This window comes from Sceloporus undulatus, chromosome 8 (genome assembly GCF_019175285.1).
Source record: "Sceloporus undulatus isolate JIND9_A2432 ecotype Alabama chromosome 8, SceUnd_v1.1, whole genome shotgun sequence".
NCBI lineage: Eukaryota > Metazoa > Chordata > Lepidosauria > Squamata > Phrynosomatidae > Sceloporus > Sceloporus undulatus.
In genome coordinates, this window is record NC_056529.1 from 9,151,446 (window position 1) to 9,177,191 (window position 25,746).

General features: G+C 40.6%; 1 protein-coding gene across 3 annotated transcripts in view; it reads left to right on the top strand.

The window, feature by feature from the left end:
- Positions 1 to 1,124: 1,124 nt before the first annotated feature.
- Positions 1,125 to 25,746, top strand: part of RANBP10 (RAN binding protein 10) — a 42,357-nt gene continuing 17,735 nt past the window's right edge. Inside the window, exons 1-5 of one of the 3 annotated variants that reach the window (XM_042437489.1) lie at positions 1,125 to 1,407; positions 1,632 to 1,743; positions 11,200 to 11,252; positions 18,374 to 18,541; positions 25,514 to 25,536. In XM_042437489.1, the coding sequence (XP_042293423.1) occupies positions 1,155 to 1,407; positions 1,632 to 1,743; positions 11,200 to 11,252; positions 18,374 to 18,541; positions 25,514 to 25,536 (609 nt within the window). In that variant the 5' untranslated portion in view covers positions 1,125 to 1,154. Of the gene's footprint in view, positions 1,408 to 1,631; positions 1,744 to 11,199; positions 11,253 to 18,373; positions 18,542 to 25,513; positions 25,537 to 25,746 lie in introns of those variants that run through there. The other 2 variants (XM_042437490.1, XM_042437491.1) reach the window with 2 other exon arrangements.

The window sequence follows — 25,746 nt, forward strand, 5'->3', positions numbered from 1 at the left end:
CGCCACCTAGAGGCGCCTGGAGGAGCAACACCCGGAAGTAGAATAGCAGCTTCCCTTCAGAGTCCCTTCTTAGAAAGGCCTAAAGCAGTGGATCCCCAAACTTTGGTCCCCCCTCAAGTTCCTTTGGACTCCATTTCCCAGAAGCCTCAGCCGCTGTGGCCAAGTGTCAGGGATTCTGGGAGATGCAGTCCAAAACATCTGGAGGGCCACAATTCAAAGCTGTAGCCCTGTTAGTCTGTGGGATCAGGATATACACAGAGAGATCTTCCAACGCAGTGGTTCTCAACCTTTGGTCCTCTAGATTTTTGAGACTTCAACTCCCAGAATTCCTAAACAATGACTGAGGCTCCTGGGAATTGAAGTCCGAAACACCTGGAGGCCCAAAGGTTGGGAACCATTGTTATGGCACCTTTGAGGCTTAGTGAAGGAAGTTGGCAGATTGAGCTTTCCTAGACTGCATTTTATTTCCTCAGATGCATTTGGCTATAGTAATGATAATAATGTTTTGAGGGTGCTTCATGAGAACTGCGGTCCTGGCATTTCTCCTCTTGAGGCCTTCAGATGTTGAAGAAAGTGTAGTTTTGTGAGCCATTTCGCCTTCTCTGTCTGGGGCCACAATAAACTACAATTCCCAGGGTTCCCTAGCACTGAGCCAGGGCAGTTAAAGCTGCCTCAGGCCCAAAACACACTGCAGAAACAATCCGGTTTGGCACTGCTTTAACTGCCCTGGCTCAATGCTAGGGAACCCTGGGAACTGTAGTTTTGTGAGACATTTAGCCTTTTCTGTCATAGAGCTCTGGGGCCACGATAAACTACAATTCCCACGATTCCCCAGGGCAGTTTAAGCTGTCTTAAACAGTCAGTCTTGGTGATTTAATTGCTTTGAACAAACTCGCTTCCTCTCCACAGAATATTCTTCAGGGAGGGACTTTTGCTCCCGGCGTCCTCCGCGACGCAGTGGGCGGGGCCTCTTTTCGAGGTGCTTTTCGGGAGTTGTAGTCTCTGTTCCCTGGAGCTGAACTGGTTTAGCGAGGAGCGGAACTCGCTTTCCCATGACGCCCCGCGGCCCCATTGTGGCCGAGCCGGCCTCCCATTGGCCAGCGGGGGCCAAAGGGAGGCCCGCTCCCCAGCGCTGACACAATAGTCGATCCAAGATGGCGGACGCGGGTGCCAGCGGCTTAGCTCCGGGAGAAGCGGTCCTGCCTCCGCCGCCGCCTCCTCCTCCTCCGCCGCCGCCTCCGTTGCCTCCTCCTCCGCCGCCCGAGGAGCAGGAGCTGGCCCAGAGGCTGCGAAGGCTCTACCCGGCCGTCAACTTGGCCGAGACGCCGCTGCCTCGCGCCTGGAGCCCCAAGGATAAGTACAACTACATCGGCCTCTCTCAGGGCAACCTCCGCGTCCATTACAAAGGTAGAGAGGGAAGGGAGGGATAAGGCTGCAGCCACACTGGGGAGATAATCCGGTTTGGCACCGCTTTATGTTGTCTAGCCCTTTGCTATGGAATTCTGGGAATTGGAGTTTGTTGTGGGGCCCAGAGGGCCCCACATCAAACTCCAACTCCCAGAATTCCATAGCCTTGAGCCAGACAAAGCCTTAAAGCCTGACCTTCCTCCACCATCTTCCCTTTCTTTCAGGGCATGGGAAGAACCACAAGGATGCTGCTTCCGTCAGGGCTACTCATCCCATCCCTGCGGCCTGCGGCATTTATTACTTCGAAGTCAAGATAGTCAGCAAAGGCAGAGATGGGTAAGTATCTGCTTCAATGCTTGTTTGCAGACTAGTATGTAGAGAGATCTTGTGTCACCTTTGAGACTAACTGGAAGAAAGAAACTGGTAGCATGAGCTTTCATAGACTTAAAATCTACTTCCTCAGATGCATCTGAGGAAGCAGACTGCAGTCTGCAAAAGCTCATGCCGCCAACTCCTTCCCTTCAGTCCCAAAGGTGACACAAGGCCCTAGACAGACAGGCCAAAATAAAGCTGCTTCGGGTCACTTTGGAGGTATGGTGTTTCAATCATGCATGCGTCCTAAGAGTCGGGAAGCTGCACCAAAGCTGCGCTTAGGAGTGGAGTGTGGCTTTGGTGCGGCTTCTGGACCCTTAGGACGCATGTATCATTTAAACAGCATACCTCGAAAGTGACTCAAAGCAGCTTTATTTTGGCCTGTCTGTATCAGGCCACAAGATCTCTCTACATCCTGATTCTACAGACTGACACAGCTATGTCTTTGGATTCTGCTTGTAAACTAGATAGGGATGCCTTGAAGGTTCAGTCTGGGACAAAGCAATGTGTGTCCCTGCAGCCCAAGCTATTGCTCCGCTTTAATTTTAAAGTAGGGACTTGCCAGTTTCAATTTAAAATAAGAAGCTGGGATGGTTTTCTGGGTTTGGATTCAGGTCCAGTTGGAAAACACAGCTTAAGGTTCAGGTTCAGCGCTAGTTCAAGTTAAAAAACTGGTTTGACTTCCTGTCATCAAATGCCAAGTCGGTAATCTATACTGAGATGAAGGGTGTTTATAATGTTGCTCTCTTTGCTGGCTGTTATGTGTAATTATACCAAGCTTACATCTTAACATTCCAGTGTGGCTTGTTTAGGGTGTTGGGACTGAAATCCAATATGGCAATGGCAGGGAGATATGGAGAGAAACCATCCACAGACCCAAGTGGAACTGAGCCAATAGTTAGTTTTTTTAATGGAAAACAGCTTCATATGATGATTCATTGCTAGTCGTTTCCCAAAAAAGGATGTAGCTAAATTATGCTAGGCATTTCTGTATATTTGACAGTGTAAATGGGCAGTGAAATGTATGAGACAGTGGAAACTAAAGATCAGTCATCCTCAGTCATTAGGAAAAGGGCTGAATTTTGCTCTATTGAATCATCGTCATGAAAAGGCTTTGATTTCAAAACATGATTATTGGTTAATCTCCTTGTCTCCAGACCTCTTATGTTAGGCTGAGTAATTTTGACAGTGACTAGATAACTGACATTTATGTTGTTCTTTTGAAGCAAAAGTGGTGGAGGTGGGTTTTGCCAGAGAGAAGAAAGCTGAGAAAAATGAGCTTGAGTTCTAGTAGAGGCCAGATCTAGAACTCATCTGACATCCATGCAATGAAGAGCAGTTGATAGTTGAATGGCGTCTATAAGATGTTAGCCATGAGACATTAACTTAGTTAGCATGTATTTTGATGTGGTTATGCTTTAGATTTTTTGTGCTGTAATATTAATGCTGAAATCATAAATGTGAACTCAATAGGTTATTATAAATCCAATATTTCTTCAAGGGACGGAGAACAACTCTTAATTCTGATTCTTCATTCTCTTTAGTGTCACAGCAGCATTTTGCGAAATCAGGCATCATCTGATCTTGAATTATCTAGTTGCTTTTTGTATTGCTAAATTATACCAGGGTTTGTACAAAGCCTATATAGCTTCCTTTTGCGTGTTCTACTTAGGCATACAATGACAAGTAGTAGTACAGTACATACAATTTAGCTTTGTTTTGTTTGTTTTTGATTTTTAATAATAGGTTTCACCTTTTGAAAGGTTCTTGGGCAAAGTGCTTTCATTGGGTCTTGCCACTTCTTGCCAGTGTCTCATCTGCACATTAAGTTGTCCACTTGTCTGAGCCAATTCACCTCAGCTGCCTGGAGGAATAGCAAAATGCAAGTGAATTGTCACACTCCTCATTCTTGTTTGTGCTTCGATGCTTTGAGAAAGCAAATGAGTAGGACTGCAACAGCATGATGGAAGAAGAGCAGAACGCAAGATTTGGGAACTGGCATTGAATCCCTTGTACAGTTTTATGTTGCAGGCCTTGGCAAGTTCCTAACCATGCTGTCTTCTGACACTAGCTCTTGGTTCTCACTTTAGGCTGGTTTTGGTGAAACAGTAGTAAATTTAGAGAGGTGTTCCATTTATCTTTCCTGCAGATAAATCACAGATGTGAGATTCCTAGGCATCTACAGTTGAGAGGTTTGTTGATCATTTGGTGAAAAGCAGAGAGTGCTTTTTGGAAACTGGGAAGCTTGATCCTGAAACATCTATGGTGCTTTACAGGTCCAAGAGAAAAACTCTGCCTCCATCTAATTCCAGTCTTCTCCTGGTTTAAGCTGGATGTATTCATTAATCTTCACTGGGCAAACAAAATATGGAACATGGATCCCTGTGTCTTATGTCAGAGTTTACTTGATCCCATCTTTCCATAGGATCCTGAAAAAACATCTAATAAAACGAGAACTCCTGTGGCACATAGTCTAGTTTTATTCAGAATTCATGCTTCTTTGTCCTTCAAACTGGGCAACTAAAAGGAGAAGCAATTTTTTCACATGAAATTTAGCTTCCAGACCTTCAGGAAGTTCAATTCATAGGCACCAATCTGGACTCTGTTTTTCAATTTGGGACAAGCCTTTACTGCTTCATGAAAACTGAAGCTGCATTGCCAAGCAATTAAGTAATTTCCTTCTGAAAACTGCAGATGTTATATAGAGTGGGACAATGAAATTTGAACAGCTTTTAAACTTGAAAGGACTTTCATGCATTTACGTATAAGAAATCTCTGCAAGGATGTGGAAATAGTTAGCAATGGAAAATTGTCATGAACAATAGCTAAATAATGGAATGTGCTTCAGAAGTTTTTATTTAGGTGCTATAGTTAACTAGAAAACAGCACTGGCATCAAGGACTGGAGTTTACTAGTGTCTCTATCTTTTCTAAAGATGCTTAATATGTATGCCAGCATTACATAATAGTTGTAGAACACATCTGTATGTCATGATAACCATGTTAACCATGGTTTATTGCTTAATTCAGAAATTGCAAGGCAGAGAACATACCATCTTCTCCATTTTTAGTTTGTTTCCATCTCCTTCATTAATACCTCTTTTAGGGCAGACAGCTGGGGAAATAAGCCAGGGACAATCGATAGTTGCAGTTTCAGTCATCGCAACAAGTCATGATCAAAACAAGTTAGGGTTTCTATTATTGGTGAGGGAGTAGACCAGGTTGTCTTTGTGATGTCCTGATAGATGTACTTTTCTTTGTGATGTACTGACTAAATGGGTCACGGAGATTGCTAAATGTTTTAAAGAACATCCTGACAATAAGGGATCTTCGACAGTGGAGTAGACTCCCTCAGAAGATGGTGGAGTCTTTTTTATTGAAGGTTATTAAACAGTGGTTGGTTGGCCACCTGCCAGGGATGTTCTAGAGGAGGATTCCTGCATTGGCAGGCGGTTGGCCTCTCTTCCAGCTCTATGATTCTATGATCTTGAACAAAACCTAGTTTTAATACTAGTTTGATCTAGCTGAGTGGACAAATTAAATTCATCATGAAATCCCCTAAGTGGTTGTCATGGTGTTTTTATTGGATATTAACTGAGTTAATAAAGGCTTTCCCTTGGGTACTTGTGATTGTTTTGTGGCATATAAAGATGGCAGGATTACCGTCTCCAGGAACACTAGATTAAGATCTTGACCATAAAATTCATGGCAAATGTCCTTGCATAAATCCAGTCAGCTGAGGTTGAATTTTAACTATGGCTCAAAAAAGGGTCACTGCCCTTATTCAAGAGATGAGAATAGGTTAATCTGTTGTTTGGTAGGTGCAATCAGGAAATAATTAATACATGTTTATGATTACACAAACATGTATTAATTATTTACTGATTGCACCTCTCAGACTTCAGTGACAATCGATTAACCTAAATGTGGACATGTCAAGTCCCTCTCATAGAGATTGGATTTAGCAAAGCTACGATCATACTTTTAAGGCATCTTAAATAAAATGTCTGTATGTAGTATTCCTTTTTTCTTCCAATTATTTAAGTAGTCACTCTTAGCAATGCAGAAAGCATATGTCCATTATTATAAAAAGAAGAGAGTTCCAGGCTGTTGTTCACATGGGAACAGAAATAAGGGTTGATATTTGAAGTGCAAGGATAGTCAACTACCAGGGATGGAAATTGGTCCCCTAGTGAGACCATCAAAGGCCACATCCTCCATTATTGTCCTCACCTAAAAAATAGAAGGTATTTTCACTTAAATGTCCAACTCTTCCAGGCCTTTCAAATCATTAGGCTATTTGCTGCTCTTTTGCCATGTTTTGGGGCTATTTTAATGATACTCCTGTCTCCCTAGCATACCAGGCTTGGGGAGACACTGTTGTCCCTTTGGGAGAAAAACCATTTTTGCCCAGTTTTTTTTGGTAGTAAGAAAGTACAATATGAGGAACTTTCTGGGTCTGCAAAACAGCCTTGTGAGGGGCCAAATGCAGGTTGAACTTTACCTTTCCCCTGCTGTAATACTTTGAAGAATTAAGGGCTAAAAATCCAGCTCAAAGTGGAGACTTACAGGATGTCTTTCAAAACAAAGGTAACAATTGTTTGAGAAGACTGAAAAATGAGATGCCACTAACATGTTCAGTGGGTTTTCAGGAATTACATTCCTCAATGCAGCTCATATTTTCTGATTTTAGTATATACATCTTGAGTTTCCCTCATCTGAAATGCTTGGGACCAGAAGTGTTTCAGATTTTTGATATATTGGATTTTTGAATATTTGCTTATACGTAATGACATATGTTGGATTTGAGATCCAAGTCTAAACATGAAATTCATGTTTTGTATACACCTTATAAATAGCCTGAAGGGAATGTTATGCATAATATTTTAAATAATTTTGTGCAGGGAAAAAAACCCACTTTACATCCATTGAATCACCAGAAAGCAAAGCTGTCACTCTCAGCCACACATGTGGACAATTTAGGATTTTGGAAATCTAGATAAAGGAAATTCAACCTGTAGGTATTCTTCAGGATAGCCTAAGGATCTGAAATCATTTTTCATTGGGATTTAATATACTATGCCAAGGAGTGACATAGAAAGGAAGATCATATATAGATATATGTATAGTTCTGTAGATTCATTCATTGAGCAAGAAGCGTCTCTAAGGATCTTCATCTTTTGATAGCTGAAAATCTGTCTTCTGAATTGCAAGAAGATGGATGATTATGCACCCAGTGAGCATTACAGAGTGATAGGTTCATGCCAGTACAAGTGCCAGCTAGCTGTAATGACAAGGGAAAGCTAACAGGCATTGACATCAAGCAGTGGCTAAAAGACATGAAAAAAGAGGCTAGGGCAACTCAGTATAGAGACAGTTCCCAGTGAAGGAGACAAATCTTCTCACACTGTGTTCCTGCAGGCATCCAAAAGCTAAATTTCTTCAGTGACTCTTGCTAGAGGCAAGCTGTTCTATGTGCCCATGCTTTCCAGTTTGAGTATGCTTATACAAGTCAGTATATAACACAGTGCTTGTCTTACCCCCAAATATGGTGATAAGAGACAACGGATCTGATAATTAACATTTTAAAAAAGTATATTGGTATTTTGTGCACTACCTATAGAGCTGATACTGTACTTACATTTCTTTGCTAGTTTGGGAGGATAAACTATATGACCATATATAAGGATCCTGTGATGTTCTAATACTGTCTTATAAGTAAAGTCAGTCCTCTGTATCCATGGATTCAACCATCCATGTCTTAAATTTTTAAAAATATATATACATTCCAAAGGGAAATCTTGATTTTACTAGCTTTATATAAGGGACACCATTTTACTTTCCCAACATATATAATGGGACTTGAGCACCCACAGATTTTGATATCCACTGGGGTCCTGGAACCAAACCTCAGATAATACCAGGGACCCACTATAGGTATTTGTAATTATTGTGGAGCCATGCACAAATCTGCCTACTAATTCTGGTAAGTTTTCTACTTTAACCAAAGTACTTGGTAGTGTTGGTGTTGTAGCATCATCGACATTTTATCCACAATCAGCCATGGCCTCCCAGTGAAGAAAGTCAAACTTTCTGTCTCTAAAATGGGAATAATAGTAACAATCTTCTAACAAAGTATTATTCAAAGACATAGCTATATTAGTCTGGGAAATCAGTATGCAAAGGGACCTTGTAGTCCCTTTGAGACTAACTGAAAGAAAAGCTGGTAGCATGAGATTTTTGTGGACTTGAGTCTATTTCCTCATATGCATGGATACATGGGGTGGAGTGGAGAGTCCAGTTGTTGTTTTTGCTGTTGTTGGATGCCTTCAAGTCGTTTCCAACTTATGGTGACCCTAAGGTGAGCCTATCATTGGGTTTTCTTGACAAGTTTTTTCAGAGGCGGTTTGCCATTACCATCCTCTGAGGTTGAGAGTGTATGACTTGCTCAAAGTCTTTCAGTGGCTTTACATGGCTGGGCTGGGCTTCGAACCCTGGTCTCCAGAATCATAGTCCAACTCTCAAATCACTAAGCAGACAGCCTTCTTATATAGGTCTGATCCTGGACTCTCCACTCCATGTCTCTGAGAAAGTGGACTGAAGTCTAAGAAAACTCATGCTACCAGCCTCTTTCTTTCAGTTAGTGCCATAGGTGCTACTCTTTCTTGTTAGTGAGATAGTTAGATATAATTTCTGTATAAAGCTGTGTGGCATAATATGACTGGATAGTTTACTTGGGTTGGTGTGTGGAAACCTAGCTGTCTGTAGAAACAGCCTTCTACTAAAGGAATGTTTATGCCAGACTGTGAGAGCGGCTATTCTTTAGAAAGAGGATGAGCTATTAATACAGTGAAGGGCAAGAACTGTGTGACTGTCAGAACTAGTACTTCAACTCTGGTATGCAGTTTCATAAAGTATTTCAAGTCTTTCATATAAATTCGTTATCTTTATAAAATGCTTTGCTCCAGGTATTTTTTAAAATAGGATTGGAATGTTTGCCATCTCTCCAGGGCTAATAGAGATTGGTGCCAAGTGCCCACTGGACAGCCTTTTAATTTTTCTCACATGGAGTGGGAGCAACAGTTACTGTGCCTTGGCACACGGATCTTTGGCAACCTTCCTGTGTGAGATACTAACAAATAAAGAAAGGATTCCCAGTTGTGGATGGAAACTATTTTGTTTGGGTTTCTGCAACACCCCATATCTAATTGCTAGCCCCTTTTGAAACCATAGGGTTTATACAAATGTTGGCCCTATACAGACAGGCCAAAATAAAGCTGCTTCAAGTCACTTTGGAGGTATGGTGTTTCAATGATACATGCGTCCTAAGAGTCTGGAAGCTGCACCAAAGCTGCACTCCAATCCTTAGGACTGGAGCATGGCTTTGGTGCAGCTTCTGGACTCTTAGGACGCATGTATCATTTAAACAGCATATTTGCAAAGTGGCTTGAAGCAGATTTATTTTGGCCTGTCTGTATCAGGCCGTTGACTTAATATTCAACACTTGTTTAATAGGTCTGCTCTTTCTGGGTCTAGTCATTGGATCAAGGTCTAGAATTCTGTTATGTCAGAATTGTTTTCATTTGAAAAAACAGTAAAGAAGCAGAAAAAATAACAAAGCTATGTAAAAGTTCACATATTTATTTTTGTGTCAGTCATTAAATTGATATCGTTTGTATGGATTTTCAAACTTTTGACACTGTGCACAAGCACACACACTCCCTTGCTATTTCTGGCATCACTACAGAATCACTTTTTCTGGACAGATAACTTGTCAGATGTTCTTGACCGTAGTAAATGAACCCAATAGAATTCCCTTGTTTCTGACAAGAGTGTCCCATTTCAACAGACGAATTGCTACTGAAATAATGTACATGTGTGTCCTTCCTTATTGATTATTGTGAGAGTTTCTGAAGGTGTATCCTTGTTTTAAAGAGAGAGAGAGAAAGATAATACTTATATGGCTTGGGGTATAAACAAGTCACCTAAGAATCTAGCAGGATATGAATACTGTATATATTGCAAAACTGATCTCAGAGTATAATCTTAAGCATGCTTACCATTGTACACTGTGAGAATGACATCTCAGTAAACATGCATAGAACTATGCTGTTTGTGTCTTGGCAGCATTTTATGTCAGTCATTATACAACTTAAGGTTAGCCAGAGATACATAGTTAGTCTATATACAGTGGTACCTCGGGATACGAAATGCGCGGGTTACGAAATTTCCGGGATACGAAAAAGTTGGATTGGCAAAAACTGTTTCGGGTTACGAAATATTTTTTCGGGTTACGAAATTCATTTCGGCGCGAAATTCAAATGCTATAGGCTTCCAGCGCTAACGGAAAGCTATTTCGGGTTACGAAATTTTCGCGTTACGAAGGGAATGGCGGAACGAATTAATTTCGTAACCCGAGGCACCACTGTACCAGCCTTTCTCAACCTTTTTAACTAATAATTGTCAAATGTCAAGGAACCCCTGCATAAAAATACAAATACAGATTAAAAAAGCTTTTTTCTCCCCCCCCCCCTCGTAATGATCACTTGTGGAACTTCTAGCAACCTCTTGTGAAACCCAGTTCCAGAGTACCATGGTTGAGTAGCCCTTGTCTAAAATGAACAGGAAATTACATCTAAAGTTAAAATTTAAAACATAAGTCCACCTGTGCAAATCCTTTGCAGCCGGGACTTAAATGTCTACTGCAAAAAAATATCAGCAATGGCAATTGAATTCTATCCATTCTTGAAAATGTATTACTTTTCCTAGCTTTGAAACCACCAGCAGAGTGACAAAGCTCTGTCAGGCATCACAAAATAAAAATGCTAACAGCTATTTGAACCTTGGAGACAGTGACAGAATCACTCCTGCCAGCAAGAGATAATTCAGACATGCTATCTGTGGCAGACAATGCACCCTGCTTAGTCACTGAAGAAGGAAGCATCTTCTGTGGAGATGAAGATGAAGCATCCATGCAGAGCTTCTGTACAGCTGCTTTCTCCAGATTGCTGTGTGATGATTCTGTCTTGAAGGTGTAGCAGCTGTTTTAGAATAGCCAGCCAAGTCTAAGATGGATCCAGCTTGTCCCTGGACAGAATTCTTACCCAGTTGACTAACATAATAGCCCTGTATTGTACTGTACATCTTTATGACGCACAGGTTTTTATATCTGAATGCTTATAAAAGGCTAACAAAATTAGAAACAGTTGGCACAGCCAAAAATCCAAAAATGGATTTTAAAAAAAGCTGCCGTTCTAACCATTTTATGCTTAACTCTGGAGAGAATCTGATCACAATCTCCGCTTATTGATAACTTTGACTTCCTCCTGTTCAGACTTTGCTTCCAATATGGAAGAGCAACACTGTGATGTAACTTGGCTGAATATGTTTGCTAAGCTAACAGACTTTTGTTTGTTTGAAGGTACATGGGGATAGGACTCTCAGCCCAAGGTGTCAACATGAACAGACTTCCTGGTGAGTCACTGTTAAGAATTGTTGGAGTTCTTCCTATGATGAATGTTAATCATCACTATATTGATATCATGCAGTTCTCAGAGGGAGGAAAACCCGCCCACCGTATATGGACTCTGAAGGCTGAGTTTTCTTTGGAGAAACCTTCGCTGAGTTGAGACTTTGTTTCCATACCTAGATCTGATCTTCCTGTTGTGTTACAGTAAACTTTTGAGCCTAAGGAACATACAGAAATCTGCTCCGAAAATACATGATACTGAATGTGATGCTAAGCTTTAGCCTTTTTCTTTGTGGATACTTGTTCTAGAAACTTGTTTTTCCCTATTGTTATTCTTGTAAACCAGGAGTGCAGCCCATTAGGTAGTTTGGATTGTAACTCGCCATAGGCTAGGGGTGCCGGGATGTACAGTTCAACAGCAGTTGTAGTGCTTCACAATTCCCACCCCTGTTGTAAACCATCTACCTATTTATTCTGTAACTTGAGATATCTTTGAATATAGTCTAGTTTTGTTCAGCTACAGACTGTCACCTGATCTGACAAAGGTGAAAGCATTATTTTGCAGAGATTGTTGTTGTATGCCTTCAAGTTGTTACCAACTTATAGCAACCCCAAGGCAACCATATCAATGGGTTTTCTTGGCAAGATTTGTTCAGAGGGGGTTTGCCTTTGCCTTCCTCTCAAGCTGAGAGAGTGTGACTTGACCAAGGCTACCCAGTTAAGTAGAGGTAAATATCCTAATAACTTGCCTGCTTCTGATGAGTTATGTGAAGATTGATTTCTTCTGTAATTCTAAACATGTTTTCAGTCTGTGCAACCAGCTTCTCCTTAACCTGGTGTTCTCCAGATGTTTTAGTCTATAACTCCCAGCAGCCCAAGCCAATATGGTAAGGAATTATGGAAGGTGTATTGCTGAACAATTGGAGGGCATCAGATTCAGGAAGATTACTCTCAGTTTTATTCTACCACATGAATATCTTGTTATGTTAAGTGAAGGAGGCAGCAAATAGATGTTGCTAAAAAATTCTGTCCTCTGGTAGATGTTCTTTATGACATTTCTGTTGTCCACTGTTTCTCCCAGATGTGGTATATCTGTTTTTCTACCTATTTCAGTTGCGCTGTTCTTAGTCAATGTAGACTTCAGTATTTGTGCTGTATTGGTTATATGTTCTCAAATTTCATTCCATCATTAATACTATTAAGCTGAAATGCTATTAAGTTTCTAAACCGAAGTCTTATTTAAGGTGGATGTTTTGGTAACTCCTTTGTAAAACCAGTGAAGCATCTTGTGGAATGTTAAAGACTAACAAAGTTCGGTATAAGCTTTTGTGGATTGTAGCTCACTACATTGGATACATCTGATGAAGTGGACAACAGTGGGCTTTATTTAATGAATGTTTGCCCCAAATCAGACTGTTAGTGACTCCTATGGTGCTGCAAAACTCTTTTCATTTTGCTGCAGGAGACTAACCAGTCTAAGCCTCTTGAAACTCCTCATTTATCTATAGTATTTATCTGACTAATCAATGATAGTATTTGGATGCATATCTCAGTTGAAGGGTGCAGAGGTGCCTTGGTAATGGAAGCATATTTCCTCTCAAACCCTGACAGCTGCCCCCAGTAAATAGTACTGTGCTCTTTTGAAGAAGATGTGCAGACACAACATATGTTGCTATTTAAGCTCAGTACTAGGCCTCTGTGCAGAAAGAAGAGAAGACAATGTTATGTTTTTTATATCACCATGTTTGACTTAATTTTTGCATCTGCTCTTCGGTCGTTTAAAAAACAGAACAACCCTCTACACTGTGATACTAATTTAATGATCGGTCCTTAATAGCTGCCTCTTGCTTAGCCCAGATTTGCACATGCTTAGTTTTTTATGAACTTGATTGCAAGGTCACATGAAAATGACCGTGTCAGGCGAGATCTGTGCACATTATTAGAGAGTGGCTCATGTGATCTTGTAAATGCAGAGCTTTGGAGCTCTGTTTTTCATTTAACTCTCTTGCAGTTAACTGCTAGAAATGCATCCTGCTTCAGCTTCTAAAAGGATGCCCATTCAACTGACCAGAGGGTTGGATTGTAGCCAGTGTTTTTCCAGCAAACGTAGGTTGACAAAGAGGTTCTAGAAATGACAGATGTCGGGGACTATCTGCACAATATTATAAGCTGAATACTTTCCTTTGCGTATGCTTAGGCTGGCTTTTAGTTTTGAAGTATAGTCATTTCAGAAACGAATACAGGAATTGTACCTGTCATGATATTTGAAAGATCACAGCAAAGATTCAGAACTAGAATCAACCCCAGTTTGAAAGTTTTTCAAAATATTGCTGATGGAGCCTAAAACTGGGACTTTTAGTGGCCAGTCAAGTTGAACACCATTTGCCAACTGTGTGTTGTAGTCTGCCATTCAGTTTCTGCTTGACTCATCCCCACCTCCTGATTTTTTAGTATCCAGTGTGAAACACAAACAGGTTTACTGAGTCCAGGTGGTTTGTCAGATGTAACAGGAAGCAAGAATTTTGCCTCAGTGACAGACAAGATCAGTGGTTCCCAAACTTTGGTCCTCCAGCTGTCTTGGACTTCAGTTCTTAGAAGCCTCAGCCATCTTGGCCAACAGTCAGGAATTCTGGCAGCTGAAGTTAAAAACATCTGGAAGACCAAAGTTGAGGAATCACTGTTCTAGATAGACTTACCATCATATTTAGAAACTTCAAAGAGGGCCAGTTTCAGTAAATGAGAAATACAAATAAGACTCTAATATTGAGTATCAAAGGTTTTTCAATATACATTACTTTTTAAAAGAAGTCATTCAATGCAATTCAACATTATGCTTTAAGTACCCTACCACTGGACTGCCAGAATAATGCTTAGCTGCAACACCATGGCCAACCATCAGACAGTTTGGGAATTGTAGGGCAAAATATCTGGAGAGCACTAGGATGGAGAAGAGTGGTTTATGCTCTCTTTGTACAGTTACTTCCTTTCTTACCAAATTAAAAATTTCCTGATTAGAAAATTTCCTCCTTATCATCTTTGGTACTGATAGAAAGTAGCAATGGTCCCTATCGTAAATGGGCTTAGAAGATGGCTGGCTCAATATCTTATGTCTGAATGCTTACTGTAGGTTCATTTATCGATTCATGCTTCCTGTACTTAACCTGACTTGAAAATGGGAGCAGTTCAAGATCCAGAGGACCTGGGTGGGTAAGTGATTCAAGGGTGTGGTGGTCAAGCCGTTCTGGAAAATACTGGGGATTCCACTGCTGAGTTGTCATATGGGTGTTCACTCCAGAAACTATTGTTGCAAGCGTCAGATGTTGTTCATCTTTCTTAAATTAGATGATTACAAGTTTGTGGCTTTCAGAATGAAGTAGGTCACTCTGTTTTTTGTTTTGTTTTTTGCCTCTGAATTAGGAAAGAAGAGGCTGTTTTCAGGTGCAGATGTTTGGTGTACATACTCTGAGTCATGCTAAATAAAGATGTTGACAGTAGTGTGTCAGAGCACAAATAAATGCTTATATTGTCATGTGCCTAGGTTGTGTGTTTGTTTGTTTGGAAGCTATCTGTAGACTCCATGAGGTTTTAGAGTGGTGTTTTGGAGTTCATTTTTGTCGAGAAGAGAAGGAATCCGTTTTCTTCAGTCAGCATCTCCAAGGTAACACAGCTGTAGTGTTTTTCTGAAATTTGCTGCTTGTAAAAGAGAAATAACATCACTCAAGCTACCATATTGTGTGCCAAATTCCACCTTACATGACATAGATTTAACCACAAATAAACTAGTTTCAGTCTAAGCAGTTGGAGTTTAATTTCTCAGAGGAAATCCAAGAGGCAAGCTGTTGCCCAGGGAACACGGAGCAATTTCCTTGTCATTTTGGCTCTGTGATGCCAGGACTCTTTGTCCCGAACGTGTAGTGTGGGGTTATTTTGGTAGCTTTCCTCATGGAATGGACCTGGCTCCTTTGCAAGCCCATGAGTGCCTGTGGAACAGCAGAGTATATTTAGTCCATGATGACCTGATTGTGGTTAGTGTAATATGAAGCTTCAGTGCCTTCTTGACTGGGACCTGTGGTTTACATTAAAAGAGAAAGAGATGGAAAATATGTCTGCAGTATGGTGCCAAACATAAATCTGCTGGAAGCTAGACAAGAGTTAGTTTTATGACTACAAGGAACTTCTATTAAAACAAAGAGGCCTTCTCTGCAGCTGTTGAAAGATGGCCTTTCAGGATCCTTTGGCCTTCCTGTGGGATGCAGGTGCGTATTCTGGACTTGGTTCTTGGCAAGCAGCAGGATTCAAATAGTGCTAAATGCAACAGAGGTGCCTAGCAGTTGGTTCATTTCAACCAGACTTTTCTTTCTCTCTCACACATGCTTGCTCACACTCTTGTTCATTTTCTTACTCTCTCAGTCTCTCTCATGCACCTCACATAGATGCAGAATTAGACAGAGAGACTCAAATCTTGTGGTGTGTTAGTGCTTTATCTACTACAAAATTTATTTATTTTTTAAGCAGCAACTCCCAGAATCCATGTACAGGTTCCCATTCTGTCTGGAGACTTACAATCCTTCTGAGAACTATAATCCACTCCCCCCCATAAAACCCCAAATCCTTACACAACTGCTGTTTTTATGTCCTTTTTCCCCCACCCAGGTTTCTTTTTAGTAACAGCGTGAAATCTGTATTTGAAGCTAACACTGGTTAGGGATGTTGGGGAAAAATTGATGGAATGTATGCTGCAATGGCGAAGGGAGAGGCATATAGTTCTGTAGCTTGCTGTCAGTATCACTTAACTATGTTTAGGTTCCAGTAGAAGTACCTGTGAACACATTTGATCAAATGCCTGCCTTGTGTTGAAAGTTGATATTGACCATGATGTACTTTGACTGCTATATCTAACCTCTAGCAAAATGTTCAAGTTCTGCTTTGAACCTCATTTGCTGGACAAAAATGTACCACTCTTGGTACTGTTTTAGTTTTCTGCCTTCACATTTTATGGTAGTACTATTCATTTTTCTGTTGCTATCCCATCCCCTTATTTACACCTGGACCATGAAGAGTTTTAGAGGAGCATCCTAAGTTAAGGTTGTCTAAACCTTATCATGTCTAAACCTTCTGATTTTCCCGTCTGCAGTCATGAGTAAGAGACCATGCTCTTATTGCTCCATTACTGGACAACATTTTACTTCAATGGATTATTCCAAATATAAATTGGTAGCATGAGGATTAATTTCTGTAGGGCAGTGGTTTCCAACCTGTGCTCTGAGGAGCCCTTAGGGTTTCACGTGCATTTCCACCTAATCCTCCTCCCCCCAACCAATAACACTACACCTAAACAGGTCTGTGTTCCTTTCTCTTCTGGTAAATCTGCACTTCAATATGCTCATATTGTAGATTGGTCAAGGTATTAAGCATCCTTAGAACTTGCATTTTGAGGAGCTAGCATATAAATCTTACAGTCGCATCCCATATTCTCTGATGCCCACTGCTTGGGTTGCATACTTGGAGACCTACAGTATGTGCACATTCTAAACCATTTACAATTAATCCCAAGTCTGGGCAGAGTTGGGCAAGCCATGTTATAGTGAATTTGGTCATCTTGCCATTATTCACCTTGCCTTCAGGCATATCGCAAAAGTTCAGGTTAAGCCGGTGGTTTCTGTTCTCTTCGTCCTGAGCTTATGCTCGAGGAGATTTGAACATATATGGAGTTGCTTGAGTAAACGTCCATGCTTCAAACAAGATCTAACACTTCCTACACACTAGTCTCAATTTTAGAAATGCAAGCTGTAAATTTGTTAAAGTTAAGACATAGAATATTGTTAATTTATTTCTTATAATCTAATCACTGCTCTTTAAAAAGTTCTCATAGATGGTCGCCCATTTTGGGGTCTGTCTTGCCTGTCATGGCCTTGTTATTTTGGGGGGCATCATGCACCATATTGTCTTCCTCCACTTATGGCAGAGACTCTGTGTCAGCAGGTTCTAGGTAGAACATGCCTTTTAAATCATGGCTCATGCTCCCAAATGGTGACTGGAAGATTCCCCGGATTAGGTCACCTCAAAAATTTAATCGTAGTGCTCACATTGTGAAGAGAGCTGTGAAAAAAATTGCTGGTGTTTCGTGGAGCACTAGAACTAAGCAGCCGTTTTGACTCACCCCGGTCCACACACCCAACCAAGCTCTTGAGTTTAAACAATGACAGTATACAAAAATGGCAGCTAGAATGTATAATTTCAATTTGTATGTCCAATAACTCCCCAGACCAGAACATTCAGCAGAAGATCCTTTCAGCTTTTATATGATGATGATGGTTCTCTGAGCTATTCTAGCTGCAAGCAGAGTTGGGCACACTACCTAAGTGGGTCATATAAGGACATTTTATGATACAGCTAAGATGTTCTTATCTTGCAGGCACAGTAAGCACTCCTGTTCTGCTCTACGACTTAGTATATTTTGCTGAAGAGAAGAAAATGGTCTCAAAGCATTTGGGGAAGAGAAATGTATAAGAACAAGAAATTGGGAAAAAGAAAAGGGGAAGCCATGGGGAAGCAGGCATGGAAAGAGGCTAGAAATAATGCAGAGAATGGGGAAAATTTGTCATACAAGAAAAGCATATTTAACATACTGTGTACACCATATATACCTGACTATAAGTCGACCTCATGTATAGGTTGAGGGCAGGTTTTAGTACCAAAATTATGGATTTTGATATGACCCATGGATAAGTTGAGGGTAAAATAATCCACTTTGAAACCACTTTACCTCCCCTGGTTCAATGCGAGGGAATTCTGGGAACTGTCGTTTTGTGATACATTTAGCCTTCTCTAGCAGAGAGTGCTGGTGCTGCAACAAACTACAATTCCCAGGATCCCCTAGCATTGAACCAGGGCAGTTAAAGAGGTCTCAAACTGGATTATTTCTGCAGTGTGTTTTGGCTCTAAGAAATGTTAACTACAGCTGTATACACCCTTGTTTTGTATGAGACTACTGTATATTGCCATTTTGTACTAGTATGAGACAAGTGATGTGCATTTCCTGCTTTTACATTCTGTGATTCCTGTCTGTTCCTGTGTTCATCACTGCCACCCTTTAAACATGCCCTTGATGTTTGTTCTCTTTTAGGTTGGGATAAGCATTCTTATGGCTACCATGGTGATGATGGACACTCTTTCTGCTCATCGGGGACAGGGCAGCCCTATGGCCCTACGTTCACAACTGGTGATGTGATAGGCTGCTGTGTGAACCTCATCAACAACACCTGCTTCTACACAAAGAATGGTCACAGCTTAGGTAGGCAAGCAGACGTTTTTCCATCTTACTTTTCTTTTCAAATTTTAAACCAAGCAACTGTCCACCCTCCTTGTTCAAGCTCTATCTTGCAATCAAGAACAAAACTTCTGGGATGAAACAAAACCAGGATAATAGCTTGGCATAATTATTTGTACTAATGCTAGTAGGTGTGAATAACTTGCATATCTTAAATTGCTGGGAGATCCAAGTGACATACATGCCCAGGGCAGATCATCCACCAAAACATTGTCTTAAAGCTAAGCTTGAAGTCCAATAGAAACAGATATGTTATCCATAATATACAGAAACGTTAGAGCTGAGATCTCACCAAACTAGTCTGTGCCTTGCCAAAATATGGAATATCATATGTAGATTGGAAATGGCCCAGTATGGTTAATAATTGTTGTGGTTCAAGGAGGGATCTTTCAGCAATGGTCTCTCCACAGTCTTCTTCAGGCAAGATGGAATCATAGTTTGGCATAAACAGACCTCTACTCGCTTGTTCATTTCCTCCAGTTGGGGTATATATAATATAATATTTTTATTAAAGAACAAAACATACAAACAAATACATGTACATTTCCATATCTAAAAGGCATACAAGGAAACCTTAAAAAAAAAACCCAACAACAAGTCTAACCTGTCCTGCATGGCAGGGTGTTGGACTGGATGACCCTTGTGGTCTCTTCCATAGAATCTCTATGATTCAAATGACAAACAAAACTAACTAAAATGAACATAAAGTAACACAAAAGTATTATAAAAACTAAACAACAACAACAACAACAAGGAAACAAAAGGCACCAGCAATGAATTTCAACAGGAAGAAATGAAAGGTACTATACTTAGGCAGAAAAAATGAAATTCATAGATATACAGTGAGGGACACCTGGCTTAATAAGACCACATGTAGAAGCATGAAAATACAGTTTCAAATCTGGGAGGTCTAAACCTCCTCTTTGTCTTTCATCTTGCAAGACCTTAAATTTTAATCTAGGTGTCTTTCCTTGCCAGATAAAACACAAAATGTCTCTTTGCAATTGCTTAAAAGGAACATAATTTTGTTAGAATAGGAATTATTTGAAACAAAAAGAGTATTGTTAGTAAATTGTTTACAAAAGAGATCCTACCTAAAAGTGATAGGTTTAATGTGTTCCAGTTCTGCAAATTTAATTTGATCTGATTCCATACTCTTACATAATTATTCAAAAATAAATTTTGTATTACTGCCAGTCAGAGTGCCACCTTAGTATTTTACATTTTTCTTCATCTTAAATCTCATCATTTCCATCAAAAGATTTTTTTATCTATTTTATCATATGTTTAGTCATCATGATTGCTTTTTCTGTTTATTTTCAAGCCAGACTCTTCTCCATAATCTTTCAATATTTTTGTCAAAGAACTTACTCCCATTAAAGGATTTTGCAAAATAATTATGATATCAGCAACGGCTCTAACCTTAAATTCAAATTCTTTTATTTTAATTCCTTCTATAATTTTTTCTTCTCTGATTGCTCTCATCAAAACCTCTAAAGATAGTTAAATAATAATCTTGGAAGTTGTCCATGTACCTCTTTGAATATCAGAAGGTATTGTCTTATTGCCTTTCATCAAAATTTGAGCCACTTGGGTTTTGTAATCCTTATCCAGAAATAAATGTTTAGCTAAATCTATTATTTCCATCAAAGCTAACATGAACATCCAGTTTACGTTATTAAAGGATTTTTCAGCATCTAACACAATCAGCATGGCCTCTTTTTCATTATGTTTATCTAGATAGTCTAAAATGTGTAGCACACATCTTGTATTATCTCTTAATTGCCTTTTAGGTTAAAAAAAAAACACATGTTGATCTGAATGTATCCAATTCTGCAAAATTGTTTTCGATTAGCAGATGGATTGAAATATCAGGAAAAAATCTTATAATAATTATTCTGTAAAGAAATAGGCTGCTAATTATTTAATTAGTCAAATCTCTTTCTTCCTTTAGTATCAAAGCGATATTTGCATATATCCGTGAATCTAGAATTTTACCTGAACTTAAAATTTAATTCATTTTTTTTCTGCAACAGTAAAAGCAGTTGATCTTCCAATATCTTGTCCAACTAATAGTCCATCTGATCCTTGGATCTTCTTGGATTTCATCTTTTTTATTGATTCCACAATTTCTGTTGCATTCAGCTTTTGTTTCTGGGCCCCTAATTTTTTTTTTTTAATTTCAACTCCTCCAGTCCAATTTTCCCCTATTTATTTCTAGGACTTTGCAGCTCTATTTGGGGTACAGTCTTAAATTGCTAAATCGGTTCTGCTGTGTTGGATTAAACTGCCATCATGCCATACTGTTGCAGGGCATGAGAGTTGTAGTCCAACACAGCCAGAGGGTAACAAGTTTGGGAAGAATGAAATAAACCATTGACTTACTGAAAAATGACAAAGGAAGCCTAAACTGGTGAAATTAAGGTATAATATGTTGATAGACCTCTGCATGGTGTGAATAATATAGAGAGGCTATTTTCTTTTTCTCAGCACTAAAATTTGTGATACATGGTGAAATAATTTGGCAGTATATTTGGGCAGACCATTGAAAATCCATCCTCTCATCTAACGTCTTTTGAAATTCACTGCCACAAGATGTGTTAGACAGCTATAAAAGGAAGGTTGCGAAATTAATGTAGATTTATTTTGGTGCTTGCTTTAGATGTGATCCTCCAATATGTTTGTTGTTGCTGTGTGCCTTCAAGTCATTTCTGACTTATGGTGACCCTAAGGCAAACCTATCAGGGGGCTTTCTTGGCAAGATTTGTTCTGAGGAGGTTTGCCATTGCCTTTCCCTGACAGCATGTGACTTGCCAGGGTCACTCAATGGGTTTCATGGCCAAGCTGGGAATCAAAGTGCCACCATATTTAAAAGCAGAAGAATGCAAAAGGACTGTTGCCATCGCACCTTCCTGGTGGATTCTACTAAGCATCTGGGTGCAAACTAGTATGCTGGGCTATATTTATTTATTTATATTCCATCTTTCTCCTAAATTGGGCCTAAGGCAAGAGATACTTTTTTAAAAAATACAATTTTAAAACCAGAATTAAAAACATCACATTAATATAGCAAGTTAGAAATGTAAAATAATTAAAAACATACTAAGTTACGAACATTTTGTGGTTGATTTAGTATTCTTTGTGAAACTGACATAAATAAAAATAAAACAAAAACATACGAAGTTAAAAAGATGAAACCACTAATAATATACAAAAACAAGCACCCCAGAATAAGAAGCCTTCCAAGTACTTAAAATATATTGAAAGCCTGCTTGAAAAGAAAAAGTGTTGCCCATCTGGTGAAAGGAGAGCAGGGATGGGCCAGCTTAGCTTGCAGGAGTGAGTTTCAATAGGTGGAAGTAGCCACTGAGAAGGCTTTCTCTTGTGTCCTCACCAAGAGCAAACATATGGTAGTGGCTGGTAAGAGAAAGCTTTCCTCTGAAGATCTTAAGAGTTCTGGCAACCTTGAAGAGAGAACTTTTCTCTTACTGTGGCGAATGAAGAAAGTTGTCATGGCAAACTGTTTCTGAAAGAGCTTGCTGATCATGGGAGGAATAATTATGTACCTTTGGAGCATCTAACTGACTTCTTTTCACAGTCAAATACTGTGTTACCACCACACTAGCATTTGTGGTTTTAGTACACCACTCCTTCCTATATGATGTTCTTCTTGTCCTCTCCAGCCTGCAGCATTGCTCATCTGTACGTGTTAAAGCTGCTGTGCTTTGCTAAAATGGGAAGCAATCTGTCCTGACATGCTCCTGTTTTGGTGACAGCATTCTAAATGCCTGTAGAGCAACTGTGTCACCAGAGATGGGTAGCCTCTCATGCAAACCCCAATTCTAGCAGGAGGAGAGAAATAGGGTAAACTCTCATTCTGGTAATGTAAACATCTGTAACATATTCTTGGCCTGCTTTTGTGCAGTCAGCCCTCCATATGCACAGATTTATATCCATTCATTCATCCATCCACAGTCTTAAAGTATTTTTTAAAAATATAAATTCCAAAAACAAAACCTTGATTTTGCATTTTATGTAAGAGACACAATTTTACTATGCCATGGTATTTAATGGGACCCGAACATCCACTAGTGGGGGAAGTGCCCTGGAACCAAACCCCAGTGGACACCAAGGGCCCACTGTATATTTATGGAAATCCCTCTAATAAGGTGATACACTATAGACAGGCCATTTGCATGAATTCCTGGCGTCTGAACCTGTGCTGTCCTGTTTTTAAAAAAAGATTTATCTGAATGCTGATCTTGTCTGAGAATGTCTGGACAAACAGTATCTTGTATCGGTTAACTCAAGCAGTTGGTCAGATGCACAATTCTTGGATTTCTCTGTTGCACTGACACAAATCGTTTAAATTAGCACTTCTTATCCTGTGGTCCACAGACCTCCAGGGCCTAAGGTGTCCTTACAGGGGGTTCCCTGCTGTCCTGGCTTATCTTATGAGGAGCATGTGCAGTCTCCACTTTCAGAGCTGCAGCAGCTACTCCCAGATGGCACTTCTGTCTGGAATGGAGGAGTTGGAGCTGGCAGGTTTTGAGTGTGAGACAAAGTGATGAGAGCAGGGAACGGAAGAAAGCAGGTGGGCAAGGGAGCTCCTGCAGTTTAGGCGAGGGACAAGGCAGGGGATTCTCTGCTGTCTGGCCTGGTGCCCTCCATGGCCAGAGGAGCGGCAAGTGGGTCACATCCCCCTGACTGTGCATCTGACCAACTGCTCAGTGGAAGGAGTCACCAGCTGGACACATAGACATGTAGCATGCTCCTGGTTCTGGGGTAAGAAGTGTGCAAAGGGGGGGGGAACACTCTTTGTTAGTTGGGCAGGCACTTGCAGTCAAGGGTTGGTGGATGCATGGACAGCAGTGCATGTGAGGAGGCAGGTCTTGCTCAAAGGTTGTGTGGCAGCCTTGGAGCATTGGCCAGTGCAGAGGCAAGAAGGGAGAATTTCCCTTTCTCCTCCCTCACAAACCCTCTCACAAGTATCCATGTTAACTTGCAATTGCAACTCCCAGTGCCACCGCCTCCTCCTTCCAGGGAAGTGAAATAGTTTCTGAGGATGTGGAGGGTCCGCACTGTGCTTGAAGAGGCACGAGGAGTTGAGAGATGGATGGCAGCAAATTTGGGAGGTCTGCTGGGGAGGAAGAAAATAGGCTTCCTGAAAGGAATGTGTGGAAGATAGAGGAGGCTTGCTAAGAACATGGGGGAGGGGATGGGTGGGACACTGAGATTTCCTGGAGAGAAGCGGGTAGGAGGGACCTACTCCTGTGTTCTGAAGGTAGACATTTTGACCAGCTGAGAGTCTGCTTTGCAATATTTCTCAGGTGTCTCCCTAACACAGAAGGCAGACAGTGCAGGATGGAGTAGGCTAGGGGGCAAAGCCTTTAAAAATATACTTGGAGATTGTGGTAGAGACTTCTGCAAATCCAGGATAAGAAGTTGATGTTTATTATAAAGGCACAGAAGTCAGTAACTCTGCACATGAAAGTCAATAACTGTTCCTTAGAAGCAGGGGCGCAGCATGCTTGCCATTGCCCCCCACCCCCAAAGCTTGAGGCTCTTGTGTGCAGGAGGCTTCTGAATAGAACACAAGAGAAGTAGAATAACCCTCTGTGCACTGTTCAAAAAGGAAGCCAGCAGAATTATTGATTTCCGTGTGCACAGATCCCTTTTTGGGCAGTGCTTCATGATCCCCCACGTTGAGGGACCAGAGTTGTTGACTTCCTTGTACACAAGTCACATTTTGAACAGTGCGTCATCAGTTATTGACTTCTATGTGCACAAGTCTCTTTTTGGATACTGCTTCATGATCTCCTGCTTCCAGGGAGGAGAGTTAAGGTGCACAAGTACCTTTTTGGACAGTGCTTCATGATGATCTCCTCCTTCCAGGAAGCAGAGTTATTGGTTTCCATGTGCATCAATGCCTTTTTGGACACTCCTTTGTGAACTTTGTTTTCAGAGAGCAGAGTTATTGACTTCCATATGCGCAGAGCCTTTTTGCACATTGCCTCGTGATCCTCCACTTCCAGGAAGCAGAGTTATTGACTTCCATGTGCAAAAGTGCCTTATGCTCCAATGCACAGGGCCCAGTGTATCTGTCCACAGTCGCAAAGGCACCATGAACAACTGACTGAGTGAGTGAGGGGGAAAAGGAGCCAAACTGACTGATATTTTCCAAACAGCGGTGCAGTCCCAGGCCAGCCTCTGTGGTCGTCAGCTTGGGGACTGATTTTGCCATTTTATATAAGGGACATCTTTTTACAGTCAGCCCTCCATATCCACGGATTCTTTTTATCCATGGATTCAAGGTTTGAAAATATATTTAAACTAGATAAATTCCAAAAAGTAAAGCTTGATTTTGCCATTTTATGCAAGGGACACCATCTTAATGTGCTTGTAACTGGCCTCAGATAGAGGACATGCACCATCAGAGGACATTGTATAAGGCAGAAATGGTCCATGAGTGTTGCATCAGTAAGAGCACAAAAAGTCTTTTTCTAGGTGTGCCTTGAAGTATCGTTTAAGGATAGAAAATGCAATGCTTAAGTGGGCCTATATGGTTTTCTTTTGAATATGGCAACCTACAAAGCCGGGGAGGAGATTATGTAGCATTTTAGATATTGCTGGATTATAAATCCCAGCAACCCTAGCCAACATAGATAGTTGTGGTCCAACCACCACCAAAGGGCCCCTTGATTTCTCCCCTACTTGTTCTAGGGTAAAACCCAATAGGATTATAGTATAAAATTTCTTGTTGGGCATTTTGTCACAGAAGATTGAAATGAATGGGAGGTTCTGTTATGTCACGTCCACTTATGTCTACTAGGGGCCAGCTTAGAATTTGTTGATACACTGTAGTATGTGTAAAGCTGAAGTAGTAAGAAAGGAGGGAAAGTTTGTTGTCTTAATTCTAATATTTTTCCCCCACAGGTATAGCCTTTACAGACCTCCCTGTAAGTACAACTGTTTTCAGTATTGTAATAAAAGATACAAATTGAAGGGAGGGGGTGACTGGGATGTACTGGCATTTTGCCTTTGCTATGCCATCTGGAAGGGGATTAGACTGTGTGCTTGATGTGCTCCGGTTGCAGTCAGGCTTGGCATATTCCTTAGAGAAACAGTTTCAGAAAGGTGCTGGCAATTATTAAGCTTTTCCTGGAATT